Source organism: Rhodamnia argentea, chromosome 8 (assembly GCF_020921035.1).
Source record: "Rhodamnia argentea isolate NSW1041297 chromosome 8, ASM2092103v1, whole genome shotgun sequence".
Lineage (NCBI taxonomy): Eukaryota > Viridiplantae > Streptophyta > Magnoliopsida > Myrtales > Myrtaceae > Rhodamnia > Rhodamnia argentea.
Genome location: NC_063157.1, coordinates 1,613,391 through 1,627,569, shown reverse-complemented (window position 1 = coordinate 1,627,569; position 14,179 = coordinate 1,613,391). Strand labels below are relative to the sequence as shown.

Below are 14,179 nucleotides of genomic sequence, written 5' to 3'. Positions count from 1 at the left end.
CTGGTCTAACATGGAACCACAGGTGTGAATAAAGAGAAGTGATCAAGGATGAGATGATGTTTTTATTGACTGCCATACTCAAATTACATAAACCGCAATTCTGAAGATGATACAAGAAATCAAGAAGGAAGAAAAAAAGGTACAGAGAAGACCAAAAAGGGGAGATAAAAGAAAGCCGAAGTGAAGGAGATAAATAAAACAATTCACTTGCTGATTATGCCGTATAAATGAAGCTGCAATTATTAACAACATTACAGCTTTGAAAACAGACAAAATCCACATCCACTCTCTAATCTGGTCTTCATAATCACGAGCATGAATATTGCACTCCCCAATGAGCAGCAGCTTTGAGGGATGATGGCCCCTGCTTTTCTCGCCCAATGTTTAATGCAGGAACCATCTTCATTCCAAGCATCTGTTTCTTTGTTTGTGTTGACTTGCTATAATTGTATACCACTTAAAAAGTAAATCATGAGCTGAAAAGATCTAAACCACCCTCTTTGGATCACGAGAAGCAGCAAGATGGTCCTGCAACACAATGGCAGTCAAAGTGAGTACTAATCGTGACAGCATTTCCTATCCGAGTTCATCAATGACGAACAACAGAAAGCCAGCAACAACCATGTATGCAAAGAGTGAAATCACTTGATGTTTGAAAGTCGGGACTTACAGAGATGAAATCAAATGCTCTGGTGTCCTCTTTCTTGGTATTGTTCATCACCGTAGTCGGAGCCTGATTCAAAAAGTTCGGCTGGAATATATCAGGAAAAGGAGACGGATGACTACCTTTATCTCCAGCAACATAAGCAATGCCACCATTCTGAGAATTAAGGTTTCCTAGGTGTTGCAAGTTTGACATGGTTGCCAGATATTGCTGCTGAGCAACAAACATATTTGCCATGTTGCTGTAACCTAAGGACTGAGACGGCATATTGAACAACATGCCTGGTGGTACATTATTTGGCATGCCGTTAGAAGGAAACATAAGATTTCCACCCATCACTGTGTTTTGGGAATTAAGCACATTGCTTACAGCACCATTAGAAGATTGATGAGCAGGATAGCTCTCACTGACTGACATAACATCTAGCAAAGCAGCCCCAGATATGGTTGCATTCTCCTGAATATTGGAACCATTACCATTAATGGACAAGCCAGCCATTATATCATTGACACAATTTTCGTTTCCTTGAGAATCTCCGGAACTGGGTTGAAAAATATCAATCAACTCAGATCCATATCCGTTTGCCCTCGTAGGATCTCCTTTAACGTCATTCTTATCACTAACAGACATACCGGCAAAAATGTCATCTGCAGGTTCACCACCCTTAACAGTATGGAACAAGACATCGGCAAAAGGATCATCATTAGTTTTTATATCACTTGTGTTCCCACCAGAGCCCATGTCATCTCCAAGCAAATCATCAATAAGAAGTCCAGTATGTGATGTCAGATTACCAGTCTTCTGCTCACTTTGCTTCCCTGAGTAGTCATTTGCTCTGCCAGGTTCATCGGGATCACCCGTGTCTATTAGGTCAGGCATCTGAATGACGTTATCTGTCTCAGACTTAACAAATTTATGTGCATCAGCTCCAGTACCAATGGCCTGTTCTCTATCCAGAAGGCCTAAGACCTATCAATATGACAAGAAAAGATCTTATACACTTCATCAAGCAAACATATCGGAGATGACCACATCTGTAGTGTTAGGAGAAACACTCCATTTCTCAGAGTAGAAGCAGAAAACATTACATTAGGGTTACCCAGCTCCCCCAGACAACTTTGTCATAGACAAAGGAGAGATAATTAAGACTCACGATAAACCTATGTTCTCAAAACTACCATCTCCCAGTCAATATTTAGACATAATTCTAACAGGAGCCGCAACTATCACCAAGTAAGCCACTATATAAACAAGGCTCCAGCTAATTTTTACTTTGCCTGTATCAAAGGAAAGGATCATTCCTCAGTACATTTCCTAGGATACACGTTCAAAGGACTAAGGAGGCTTACCTTCATAGATTTATCTCTCAATGAAGCTTGCGGAGACTCTGAACATCTCATCAGAACATCAACATTCTCGCAAAAATAAGATGCTGTAACTGAGAAATGCTCATCATTTTTCTTCCTTAAAATTGAATCTAGTACACAGAGAGCCTTCATTCGGACCTGACAAAAGGATATTTAATGATAAGGAAACTGAAAAGAGAGTAACAAGAATTGTATTAAACTCACACAACAAATACGCATGAACAACCAAGTGGTAGATCTCCTCACTGAATCAAGGAGACAGGATTTTTTGGACAACATTGTTTTTTCTGTGACTGATGTATGGAAAAGATAAGAAAAAGATACTCCCAGAGGCTATGTGTTCTGTTGGGTCGATCAAAAACAAAGTACCTCTGTAATTACATGGAGTAAAAGTAAAATTCAAAGGCATCCACCCCTACATCATATTGGGCAGTCATCTCTCCCAATCTGAAACATCGGAGTCTAAAGGATAATACCTGCCACTGTGGGGACTGCAGCTTTGATTCAAGGGCCCAACTTAAAGCCACTGCATCCAACTTTGCAGCCTCCACAAGGAAAGCTTGAATGGCATCTCGAGTTGGTTGTAGACGTACTCCACCTGATGTCACAATGGTGTCCAGCAAGCGTTCCTCACGCGTCTTCTCTGTATGATTTGAACTGGAATCTCCAGTCACTAGTTCTGTTTTTGCTCCTCTTGAATCTAACTTTGAGGATCCGCCGGGCTGACTATTTGATATCCCAAAAGTATTTGAGTTTTCACCATGAATTCGAACTGGTTCATACATATTAGAGTTGTCACTTTCTATTGTCAAAGACCTATGGAGGTTGGGACTCTTGTAGCTTCCATTGTCATTCTTTCCGAACGAGTGACTTTGAGTGAAGCTACTAAGTCCCTGCTTAATAGAAGCACTCCCTAAGCCAACTACCTCACTAAGAAATGATTTTTTATCTTCTGACAGCATTCGAACATTTGAATTCCCAAATCCTTCTATTCTTCTGTTGCCACTTTCAGCTGGAGCTGGTTTATTTTCCTGGTCATTAAAGATGGCAGCTAGAGCCTCCTGAGCCATGTCACGCACAGCTTTATTCAAAGCATCCCCCTTCAAAGGATCTGGCTGACCCTTGTAATGAACCAACTGTCGAACAGCCACAGAATGTCTCTGCATTTCCCTCCGAAACTCCACACCAGACTTTCCAACAGCATATTTGATCAACCTAAGAGCCTGTAAAGGATCTCACGCAAGTATCACAATGTCATACCATATCAAATTGCAAAAAAGTGAACACACCTCTGACAAACGAAGAGTGGTGCCAGAATTATACACATGTCAGATATATATAAGATATACTTCTGTCTTTGGGAAGCCCAACAACGGACTAAATAAATGCATGCCACAAGTGGGAGTAGCATAAACTCCATACAGTACAAATGAATGCCATAAGCGTCAGCGCTGACACAAAGAGACCTCTACATATCCATCTAATATGCCAGATACTCCTCAACAGAAAGTTTCACATATGCAGAATTTGTACGCTGGAGTATCAAAGAACCAGGATCAATCTGTGCAATCACAATTGAGAAACCCCCTAGAGAACTTGAATAACCAAGCACTAAGAGCTAAAACTACGCTTCGTTTATAGTCCTGCATGAGCACAAAGTGACTTTACGTAGATTATCTAAAAGCATGGTCTACTAATGTATAATCAAGTCAGGACTACTAACCAAATGACCTTGACCCCACCGATTCTCATGAGGACCAAATAAGTACTCGTCTATCAATGTGTACATCCCATTGTCGAACCCTTGATAGGACCCACAATTGATTAACGGGTAGTACTTGCACTAAACTTGAAAAAGGGGTTGCTCAATTGATGCTCTGTAATGACATCATACTTTCACTGATCAATAGAGAAAGCTATAGACAGAGTTGGCATCAATTGCTAATGAACAGCGTTACAAAATCTTCAAAGTGCAGCCAAATAACATGTAATCACACTGCTAAATTTTTAGCCTGATCAGCTAGAGAGCAATGGAACAAGATCGGTCGAATAGCTTAAACCAAGAATTCGAACTTTAGCTTTGGTGGTGGCATAGGGGAAGGCAGAAACCAATTAAAAGACTGATCAACAGTTCTCAAAAGCATTTTCAGCTCCAACACGCCGAAATTAATTAAGAGAGAGAGAGCGCGAGAGACATAGAAACTTTATTCCAAATCCTACCTTCTGTTTAACGATGGGGCTCTTGTGATCGAGCCGCTTGACAACGAACTCCGAAATTTCCTTGACGATACTGGCGTGAGAGGATCGCAAGAGCTCGCACAATTCCTCCAATTTGTAGACGGGCGCGACCTTGTCCTCGTTCGAGGTGGCGGCATCGACCATCCGCGATCTCCAGTACGATTCCACCGCCCTTCTGCTCGAGTCCATCGCCGGGCTGTGGGAGCGACCCGCCGCGAAGAACGTGGAACCCGAGAACGGAGGAAGATCTTATTGCCGAAGCGAGCGAGGATATGTATGTTTCGAAGCGAACCTGAGAAGCTGAGCCGAGCCGAGCCCCGACGAATTCGACGTTTCGAGATCACGAATTCTAGGGTTTTCGTTGAAGGGACAACGTGAGTGCAGGTGGGGCGATCAGACAGAAAGAGAGAGAGGGTTTGGCTTGCGTTGAAAGTTCGGTCTTAATTCACCGTTGCGAGATTTTGCAGTTGCAGATGAACTAAGACAAGAACATCCGAACGAGGGGAATTCTGGTATCGTCTTATTATTATTTTTTCCGAATTAGTTCAACCCGAGTATGACCCGTCCAGATACCGGGTTCGGGTCTCGGGCCCCACCCAAAAGCCTTGGATTCAATCTTGAGTTCTCAAAGCCCGCTCATGTGCCCGGGTCGTTTTGCATATCAAATTAACACGAAATCTTAGAAATTTGTTTTGAATTGTTTGTTGAAACAAATAATCCAAAGCAAAATCCCAAGCCCTCTCAAGAACATTGCGTGGAATCTGAAGTAGAGCACAAGCAAAGAACAGTTTTGAGCAAAGTTTTGTGCTACGCTATTATTCACTTGAGGGTACAGATACAGTTGCAAAACTTGGGCGATGAGCTCGTGTAACTACAAAAGAATGGCACGGTCATGTATGTCTAGTATCTTCACGAAGCTAAGCTAACAGAATCTCTAGTATCGTCCGACTCGTCGACAATCATCTCGTTCCGAAACAGCATTTTCAAGTATGGAAGGACCCTCGGAAGCACAGGCAGATCCGCGATGTTTATGCTCATCAAGTCGAAGGCAATGCAGGTCTTGTGCATGTGCGCCTCGTCGAACACAGGGATCTTCGGGTATCTTTGGCTGAAGTGGGTGAGGATGATGCGGTAGACACCAGCCGAAGCGCCCACCTGGATGGCCTCCTCCGTCGTGCTGTGGTTTCTTGCAATGGCCTCATCCACCATACTATCCTCAAAAGTCGCCTGCAATGAAAAAGCACCAACCACTTCATCAACTTTCAAACGAGAGAGGGAGAAGAGAAAGCGGGAGTCAGTTTCCGCTAGCTGCTGTCTGTATCCACCAGCACGCACCATTCAACTCCATGACCTCTAGAGTATAGCATTTTCGTGAGACTAATTACAGGAACCCTTTTCCAAAAACAAACACGGTAATGCTAGGGTAGCGTCGTTTAGATTTTAGAAGGCTAGGCTCGCATGTACAATGTAAAACGGAAGGTTTGAAACCTATCATTTTTCGTTCGTAATGTTCCTTACCAGGTTCACTTAGTCTGTACCAGAAGCACTCAAACCAATATTCAAATCTATTACATCGAGACAGATATCACATAGATCTACGCCCATTATCTTTAAGCAACACCCTGGAAGAAACTACTACGAAGAGCAATTCCAACAAGACCCCTGAAAAGGTGCAAACAGATCTTATAAATTTTACCTCGTGTATAAGGACAGTGGCTCCCCTGGATGCCTCTGTTAATTCAGGGCAGGGTCTCGTGTCGCCGGAATACACAATCTTCCACCCTTCTATCAACTTCCCATCAGAATTTAGTCTCTCCGATGCCTTCAGGGCAACACCAAATGCCTGTGGACAGTGCACAACAGGAAAACTGACCAAGGCCTCCAAACCCGCTTCTTTGAGCATCTTCTTCATATTCTGCAGAACTGGAAAAGCAACACTAATGTCTGGTGGACTACCAGGTCTTTTCCAACAACTCTGCATAGGAGATCCCCTCGCAAACAATGTTGAATCAGCAGCATTTGCCCTTGACCCATTTGTAACTTTTCTCAAGCCATTGTGTGAATTTGGACTTTCAGGAAGAGACCTTTCCATGCTTAACTCACTAGCTTCCTCAAAAACATTAAAAGACGCTTCCGTGGTGTTCCTACAATCCAGGAACTGCATGTCCAGATCTTCAAGTCTTTGGTATGCATCGAGATATCTCTTGAGCTGCCTAGGCCCAATCACAAGCAATGGCTCATGAGGCGCTCCTTTCAACAGATCACGTCGTTGGGCAAGTATTCTAGCCAAACCAGAATGGTGATCGGCATGAATGTGAGAGATCCAAATACATCTGAGACCTTTCACGGCATCGTCAGCACCCCCTACTCCAAACCTATTTTCAAGAATATAAAACATCACCCTAAGCAAGAAATCCAAATCTTTCGAAATGAACACAGCAACTCAATAAGATGAAGTTAACTAGTATGTACCTTCGTTTCATTTGCCCCAAGGTTCCTTCCCCACAATCCAGAAGCAAACCTCCTTTGGCAAAAAGATTGATATAAATTGAACTGACGTTCCTATATTTAGATGGCTGTGATGAACCGGTCCCCAAAAGAACAATCTCCAAGTCATCTCTCCTTATATTTTCCAAACAATTGGGAAGGTTATTCTCACTTAACCATGGCTCCTCTTGCATAAACCTTCTCTCCTCCCCCATTCCACCAGTCCCATTCCAAAGATGGTGGACGCACTGTGCAGCCTCCACAATCTCTGGGATCTCAGTGTGCAACTCATCGATTATGTTTGAGTGAGCAGTCTTATTCGGAATATAGGATCTGTCTAATCCGATCTTATCTCTGGGACGCAATGTGAACTGCTCAAGGGAGAGGGAAGGAGGGAGGGGGAGAGAGAAAGTTATAAATTGACAATATTGAGAATGGCGAAAATACTCATTAAGAAAATCTATGAAACTGAGCCATCCATGTGCTGCCAACACCATGGGAAACTGTCTATGTGTCAGATTATTAGAGAGTTCTAAACATTCTTGACCTAAAGAACTTGATACCAACATTTCCTTGATGATGGTCATGTCCATCGAAACTCGTAATAAAATCCATTATGACTATCTGTGTTCGCATCATGGTTGCATGATAACTCAGAATGATCCTGATAAAATCTCCAAAAACAAAAATACATTACCATTTACGTCTCAAGTATCAGACGACTAGTTCCCTGACTAGACACTAGACGAGGAAGACAGAGTCGATTCCATCGAAGCTGACCAGACTAAGTAAAAGCTGATTACTAATGAGAAATAGCTCAAAGATTTCAAATGAAGGAAAGAAAACCATGCCATTAATAAAGCATGAAGTGCAAAGAATTGAAGCTCTTATGACAATGGCCTATTATACCTTGAGGAGATTTTCAGCAGAAATGCTTTGACAAGAGAGAGAAGTACCCTGTCAGAAGAAAAACCAGAAGTGCCTTCTTAGCGGCGTCCAGCAGATAAGATGTAATCCCAAGGTCCAAATGCCAAGAATCAAAATTAAAAAGTTCGCCCTAGATGTAACCGCACACCTCACTTGAATGGACAGTGTCAGGTGCTGACAGATAGGATTGCTCAATAGACCAAAAACCTGAAGCTGGAAACAACTGAGGACACAAATAATTAAGTCGTGCAGCAATCCTCGAACTAGAACACAAGATTGGAATCTCTATATTCTTCCTGCAAAGAATGGCAAACAAATAGAGAATGATTTATTGACTCAAAAAATAAAAGTAACATTACTTCTCTAAAAATTGGATAGGTGATAAATGCTCACATCTCATGTCCAGCAATGATATGTTGCGCTGAACCAAATCTCTTCATCCAATTCTTATAATCTGGACTACTCACGATCGAGGCTGGACTCAAATGGATGACACATGTCACAGTCTTTTTAGTCTCTTTGCCCAAGAAGTCAGCATAGTAATCATTGAGGGAACCTACGGAAGACAATCTCTGCAAATGAGATTGAGTTGGGCAGTCAACAAGGAGCACAACGGGACCGGGGATAGAGGGATCCATCACATCACTGGGATGCACCTACAGTAGTAGCAAAAACAATCGTTACACAAAATAGTCATGAACTTAAATTACACTCGAAGGATACGCGATAGCTATCGTTCATTCCTTTTGAACCCCACCAAGACATTTAGCCGTTTCGAGAAAACAGACTTTCCAAGTTGCAGCTCCCGGTATTCCGGCCCAGGTCTCAGACCCTTCTCCTTTGCTCTTTCTGGATGGAACTTCCCTTTAAGTTCAGGCAACTCACAGACATAGACAACAGACATGTCACCGGGACTCATTGCAGAGTGAACACCATTGTTTTGGCCAGACTCTTCTGGCCACAGGAGAACAGCCGATATTTTGACAACATCATCATCAACAAGAATGATAGGGTCAGCAAAGTGATTTAAATCAGGAATAGCAGCGGCATCAGAACTTGGAGCAGGGCCAAAGCTTTTTGTGTGAACCATTGCTGCATTTGGGATGAAAGACTTCATAGCATCAACTAAATATTTAAGATCTGACGGACCCCAAATATTAACCTTCAAAACATGAAACAAAGTTCTCTTCTTACTGAAAACTGATAGTTGAAAGGAACATTGATACTGTAAAGCCAATTTCACACTTACCGACATTCCTTCATCTCCTATCCCAGCCAGTGTTAATAGCAACCCTATCACACGGTCAAAAGTCAGCATTTCTTTGGATGAAAGCCAGATGTAATTTGATTAATTACGGAATGAACTCATTAATTATATCTCTCATATGTAAGAATAATTGCATGAAAACAATGTCTTCTTATAATTAATAAAGATGCAAACCTGGAAGTCCGCCCGAAGTTTCAGAGCACACACGAGAGAGAAATATATGATCTATCTGAAAATCAGAGATAAAATTAGATTTCCCTTCATTGCAAATCCCACCAAGAGCACAAGGGTGAAATTGTGCCAGATTTTTACATACCTTTGACAGCTTAATCTTATGCTCTGTGCAAAACCTTTGCAACCCCTGCAAATGCATTGACATGCTAAGTACCATAATAATCTTAAGGTGCCTGTTGATATTGAACAATTAAACTGGGAGATGTGTAAATGGTCAACATACAGTTGAAAAAACCACACTGCTAAATAAAGGTAACGGATCGTACCAAAGAAAAATAATCCAGAAAAATCGATGCATGAAGCTTCTAAATTGTGTTGCTTCTGGCCTTACCTCTCCAGCATTAAAAATAAATCTCTGGTGATCAAAGAAAAGCAGGACCGATGGCGAGGTATCCTGAGTATCCATTCCAGTCCCCAATATCTGCGACAAAATTAAGGAACATAACCAATCAATAAACACCTCGAAATTTCGAATCATGATTCCCACGAAGACAATGCATGAGCAGTTGTAACCTTATCCCTTTAGCTCCGCAATAAATTTGAAAAAACTAAACCGACATTGGTTAAAGCACTTCAAGGCAGACATCATGGGAGTTAATTAGACTATAGATCAGCTAATTTCATACAAGACAGCCGCTTAATCCGAAGCCAGAGAAAACTACAGAGAGAACTACTATAGATCAGCTAATACGGTACTAAATGCTTAGAAGCTTCCGCACAAACCCAAGTAACCCAATTGCACAAAATCTATTCACCCAGAAGACAAAAAAGAAGAACCGCTGACAGAGAGAACTTCAAGTTCTTTTCAGTGCACGTGTAAAAAGCCATACCTTATCCATCTAATCACACAGAAGTAAACAAGAAATTCGTAGAAAAGGCCAAGAAAAGAAGAGAACTTTACCTGTACATAAGAGATAGTACTGACAGGATTGGCCTTAGGCCTCTTCTTGAGCTGAAGATCCTTCCTGGGACCATCACTCCTGTCTCGACCCTCGGCCCTCTTTCGATTGAACCCGGATTCCTCCATCAAAGCCTCCTTATCCCTCCCCCGATCGTCCCTAAAGGTCCTCCTGTTCCCTCCGCGAGCGAAGTCCGGGGAATGCCGGAGGCGGCGGCGGCCGCGCTCGACGGCGGAGAAGACGGTGAAGAGGGGCCTGGACAGGGTGCTAGAGAGAGGAGCGAGGGGGAGAGAGGGCCGCGTGAGCTTGAGCTTGAGGGGAGAGAGAAAGGGCGTGGCGGTGGCCGAGGAAGAGAAGAGGAGGCGGAGGTTGGAGATCATGCATGGCATCTGAGCAAAACCTCCTCTGTATTTAAGGGTTTTAGAGGGAGAAGAGAGCTGTCCGAGGCCGGAGTTCCGTCTGGGTCGGTCGCTCGTCGGATGAACAGAATTTTGGAAGTTGCCCGCATTTGAAATTTTATTTCGACTGCATTACTTTATTTTACGAAAAATAAACTATATACAAAACATGAATAACTATTTATATCCTTTTCAAAACAAATACATAAAAATTATTTTCATTAGTCATGAAAATAGTTAGCATAAATTATTATTGTCAATAAAAATATTTCTTATTGACTAATTAAAATCATATTTTCTAATTATGCTCGTAGCATGATTTTTAGAGAATCAGAACGCGTTTGGTAACTACATAAATTTATGCTCCCGGGAACAATCAGGTGGCGAGAATTTTTTTTTATTTTTCATATATTTTTTAAATATTTTTAAAATGTGTTTTAATTTTTTAATTTTTTAACTTTTTTACCTTTTTTAAAAAAATTTAATATATTTTTTAATTCATCCCTCCCTTTTTAAAATTTTTTTACCTTTTTTTGTTAAATTTTAAAGCTTATTTTAAATTTAATTTTAAAAAAATGTATTTAAAAATTTTGTTGTAAGTAATAAATTTTCAAATCTAATTTTTTTTTTTTTAAGTTCAGAAGTTCAAGTGGAAGCATGCATGGTCTTAATCTTTTTAAAAGAATTGAGACTTTATTCTTTTTTGTGAATCTCAAACATAATTTTTTTCTTCAGAATCAACTTTGTTTTATTCTTTTTTTAATCCAAAACTATTCCTCGGAACATAATCAGAATCATTTATGTTACCAAACATGTTTATGATCCTTTTTTTGTTTTGGAGAATAGAATATGAGAATCAAAATCATTGCCAAATAGACCATAAATATTTTAAGTGATGTAAGTGATTATTTTTTTTAAATATCTTTTAAATCATTTATTTTTCTCGAAATAAATAGATCCTAAATTGATATTTAAAATCTTCTCTTGAAGTAGTTTGACCTATTTTTTTGCAAAGCAATGCCCACAGGGACAGGAAACTACATGATTTAGAAGATAACCTAGAGCACTGGGATCTCACTCGATGATGAAGATATTGAATCGCTCTTCTCTGTTGAAGATGAACCCTCATTTGAAACCCTTTGTGCTATAAAGGCTTATTCTACTGATTCTAATGAATCTCTAAGAGACATCTTTGCCGTTTTTCCAAACTCGATCTCAAACTCTCTCCACATTAAGACCCCTGTTTTCCATTCCCCATATGTCCCATTCCAAATCTTCCTTCCCGAACATGAGAAACCCATCTAAGTGATTGCACTCATAAATACCGGTGCTTCTGCATCCCTCATGGATATCAAAGTCCTTCTAGAAAAATTCTGAATACCTTATACAAGGTACTTCAACTCTGCTTCTAGTGATACTTTCACCACAAAGGTTCGTAGTAAACCGGTCACTCTTCCGATTTTTCTCCAATGTTCGATTACTACCAAAATTCTTAGGTGTCATTCCCATGATAAGGATCTTATTGTAGGTTGGGACATTTTAGCTCAACTTCCACAACTCAAAATTGTTTCTAATGGACTTTAGTTTAAAGATCACTTCAAAGAGTTTGTGGACATTCAAAGACTCTTTATTATACAGCTTGAAATTCTTGATCCAATCACCCAATCTCTCTTATCCTGTTGTGCAGATTCCCATTTCCAGTTTTCTCAAAACTGTTTCCATCCCCTTTAGACAAATTCAGATTTCTTTGTCCACCTTCCATTCAAGAAAAATGAAAATGTCAATCCTACAAAAGCCAGTCATTCTATAATGAATCATGAATATCTTGCTCTCGCCTAGAAAGAATGCTCCGAGTTACTCTCTCAAGGACTCATAGAGCCATTAGACTCACAGTGGGCTTGTGAGGCCTTTTATGTCGATAAAAGAGTAGAGCAAAATCGTGGAAAGCTTCGGCTAGTCATAAACTACCAGCCTTTGAATCAATTCCTTCAAGATGATAAATTCGCACCGCCTCATAAAAACTCCTTGTTTTCTAGCCTTGCTCGGGCAAGAATCTATTCCAAGTTTGATCTTAAAGCATGATTTTAGCAATTGGGAATTAGCCTAGAAGATAGACCCAAAAATGAATTTTGCATTACGAACCAGCATTTCCAGTGGAAAGTCGTTCCTTTTAGAGTAAAAACAGCCCCTTCAATGTTTCAAAAGGTTATGTGCAGAATTTTCCAGCCCATTACGTCTAATGCCCGGATTTACATTGATGATATCCTCCTTTACTTTGTTGATGAGGAATCTCACTGTAAACTCTTCACTTAGTTCATCAAGATCGTCAAAAGATATAGCATCATGCTCTCTCGGAAGAAAATGATCATTGCCCAGAAAGAGATCGAATTCCCTAGTATGCATCTTAAAGATAGAACTTATTGCCCCGGACCCCATATTGTAGAAGATTTGCAAAAATTTCCGGATGATGACCTTACGGTCAACCAGGTGCGAGCTTTTCTTGGTATTGTCAACTACCTTAGAGATTTTGTACCTAAAGTCTCGGAGGTATTGCATCCTCTTCAAAAAAATGCTGAAGAAAAATGCACCACCATGGGGACCTAAGCAGACTAAAACAATCAAGTATCTCAAGGAGATCCTTTAGAACCTTCCTCCTCTGCAAATCCCTTCCACAGGCAAGAAAATTTTGCAAAATGATGCCAGTGACAAGTATTGGGCAGCCATTATCCTTGAAGAACTCAATGGTAAGCGTAAGATTTGTACTTACAAAAGTGAACGGTTCACTAATGCAAAAATGCATTATTATTCCACTTTCAAAGAACTTCCGGCAATTAAATATGGGATAAAGAAATTTGAATTCCATCTCATCGGCCATCACTTTCTTGTGGAGATGGATATGTCTTCTTTTCCCCAAATGCTGAAGTTTAAGCAAAAACAAATTCCTCACCCTCGGCTTTTGAGATGGGCTGAATGGTTTTCCAAATACTCCTTTGAAGCCAAACACATTTCGGTAATGAAAAATGTCTTTGCAGATTTTCTTTCTAGACCCAAAGAACCTACTTCCTTTATTAACATGTATGTGCGGAAACAAGTTTCAGACAGCACCTTCCATACTGTTAATATGAGAGAACAATAGTAGCCTTCACACCAATATCCTCCCGATGTTCTTGATCAAATTCAACACAGCCAGTTCAATGCAAACCTCTCCTCCAGTTTTTGGCATTACCATTATCAGATCTTTAGAGACTATGGTGGTTTAATATTAAAATCTGGTCTTAATTATGATAATCCCTTTATCCATCCTCTTCGACGGTCTTCAGATATTGAATTCATAGAAGAACTTAAGTGGATGTTCTGGTACATGTTCAATCTTAGTCATGTTGCCATAGAATTTCCAATAAATAAGATCATTAAGATTTTATCTCAAGCACTTTTTGGAAATTATAGAACTCATGACCAAAGACATTTGATGGATATGCTCACATGGTTTCAACCACTCCAAGCATGGAGAGATTTGTTCGTAATGCGGTGGTGAATTGGCGGACACAGAATCGAGAGACACACAATTGTGATTTTTTATAAGCTATGGTTTTTATAGGTAATTCGGGAGATAGATGACCAAACGCAACTCAAGTCGGCACTTCAACTTTCAAGCCCGATAATCATGAATAAGTTGCTCGAATTCATCAAACTTTTCC

At 40.5% G+C, this 14,179-nt stretch overlaps 2 protein-coding genes across 3 annotated transcripts; both read right to left on the bottom strand.

Moving 5' to 3' along the window:
- Positions 1 to 39: 39 nt before the first annotated feature.
- LOC115737953 (protein MODIFIED TRANSPORT TO THE VACUOLE 1-like) lies at positions 40 to 4,777 on the bottom strand. The gene is made up of 5 exons (XM_030670399.2): positions 4,252 to 4,777; positions 2,508 to 3,254; positions 2,014 to 2,169; positions 671 to 1,633; positions 40 to 528 (listed from the first exon to the last, which is right to left on the bottom strand). Exons 1-5 carry the CDS (start codon positions 4,456 to 4,458, stop codon positions 487 to 489), a joined length of 2,115 nt encoding a protein of 704 aa, XP_030526259.1. The 5' UTR covers positions 4,459 to 4,777; the 3' UTR covers positions 40 to 486.
- A 272-nt stretch (positions 4,778 to 5,049) lies between these two features.
- Positions 5,050 to 10,578, bottom strand: LOC115738039 (tRNAse Z TRZ4, mitochondrial). 2 transcript variants are annotated; one of them, XM_030670525.2, is made up of 12 exons: positions 10,086 to 10,578; positions 9,516 to 9,605; positions 9,267 to 9,311; positions 9,125 to 9,179; positions 8,878 to 8,976; positions 8,441 to 8,775; positions 8,077 to 8,339; positions 7,832 to 7,979; positions 7,666 to 7,713; positions 6,742 to 7,127; positions 5,966 to 6,644; positions 5,050 to 5,496 (listed from the first exon to the last, which is right to left on the bottom strand). In XM_030670525.2, the coding sequence occupies exons 1-12, from the start codon at positions 10,470 to 10,472 to the stop codon at positions 5,179 to 5,181; spliced, it is 2,853 nt and encodes a 950-aa protein (XP_030526385.1). In that variant the 5' UTR covers positions 10,473 to 10,578; the 3' UTR covers positions 5,050 to 5,178. The 2 variants fall into 2 exon arrangements, with proteins under 2 accessions (XP_030526385.1, XP_030526384.1); XM_030670524.2 differs by having other exon boundaries at positions 8,441 to 8,845; positions 8,933 to 8,976; positions 10,086 to 10,577.
- Positions 10,579 to 14,179: the final 3,601 nt, after the last annotated feature.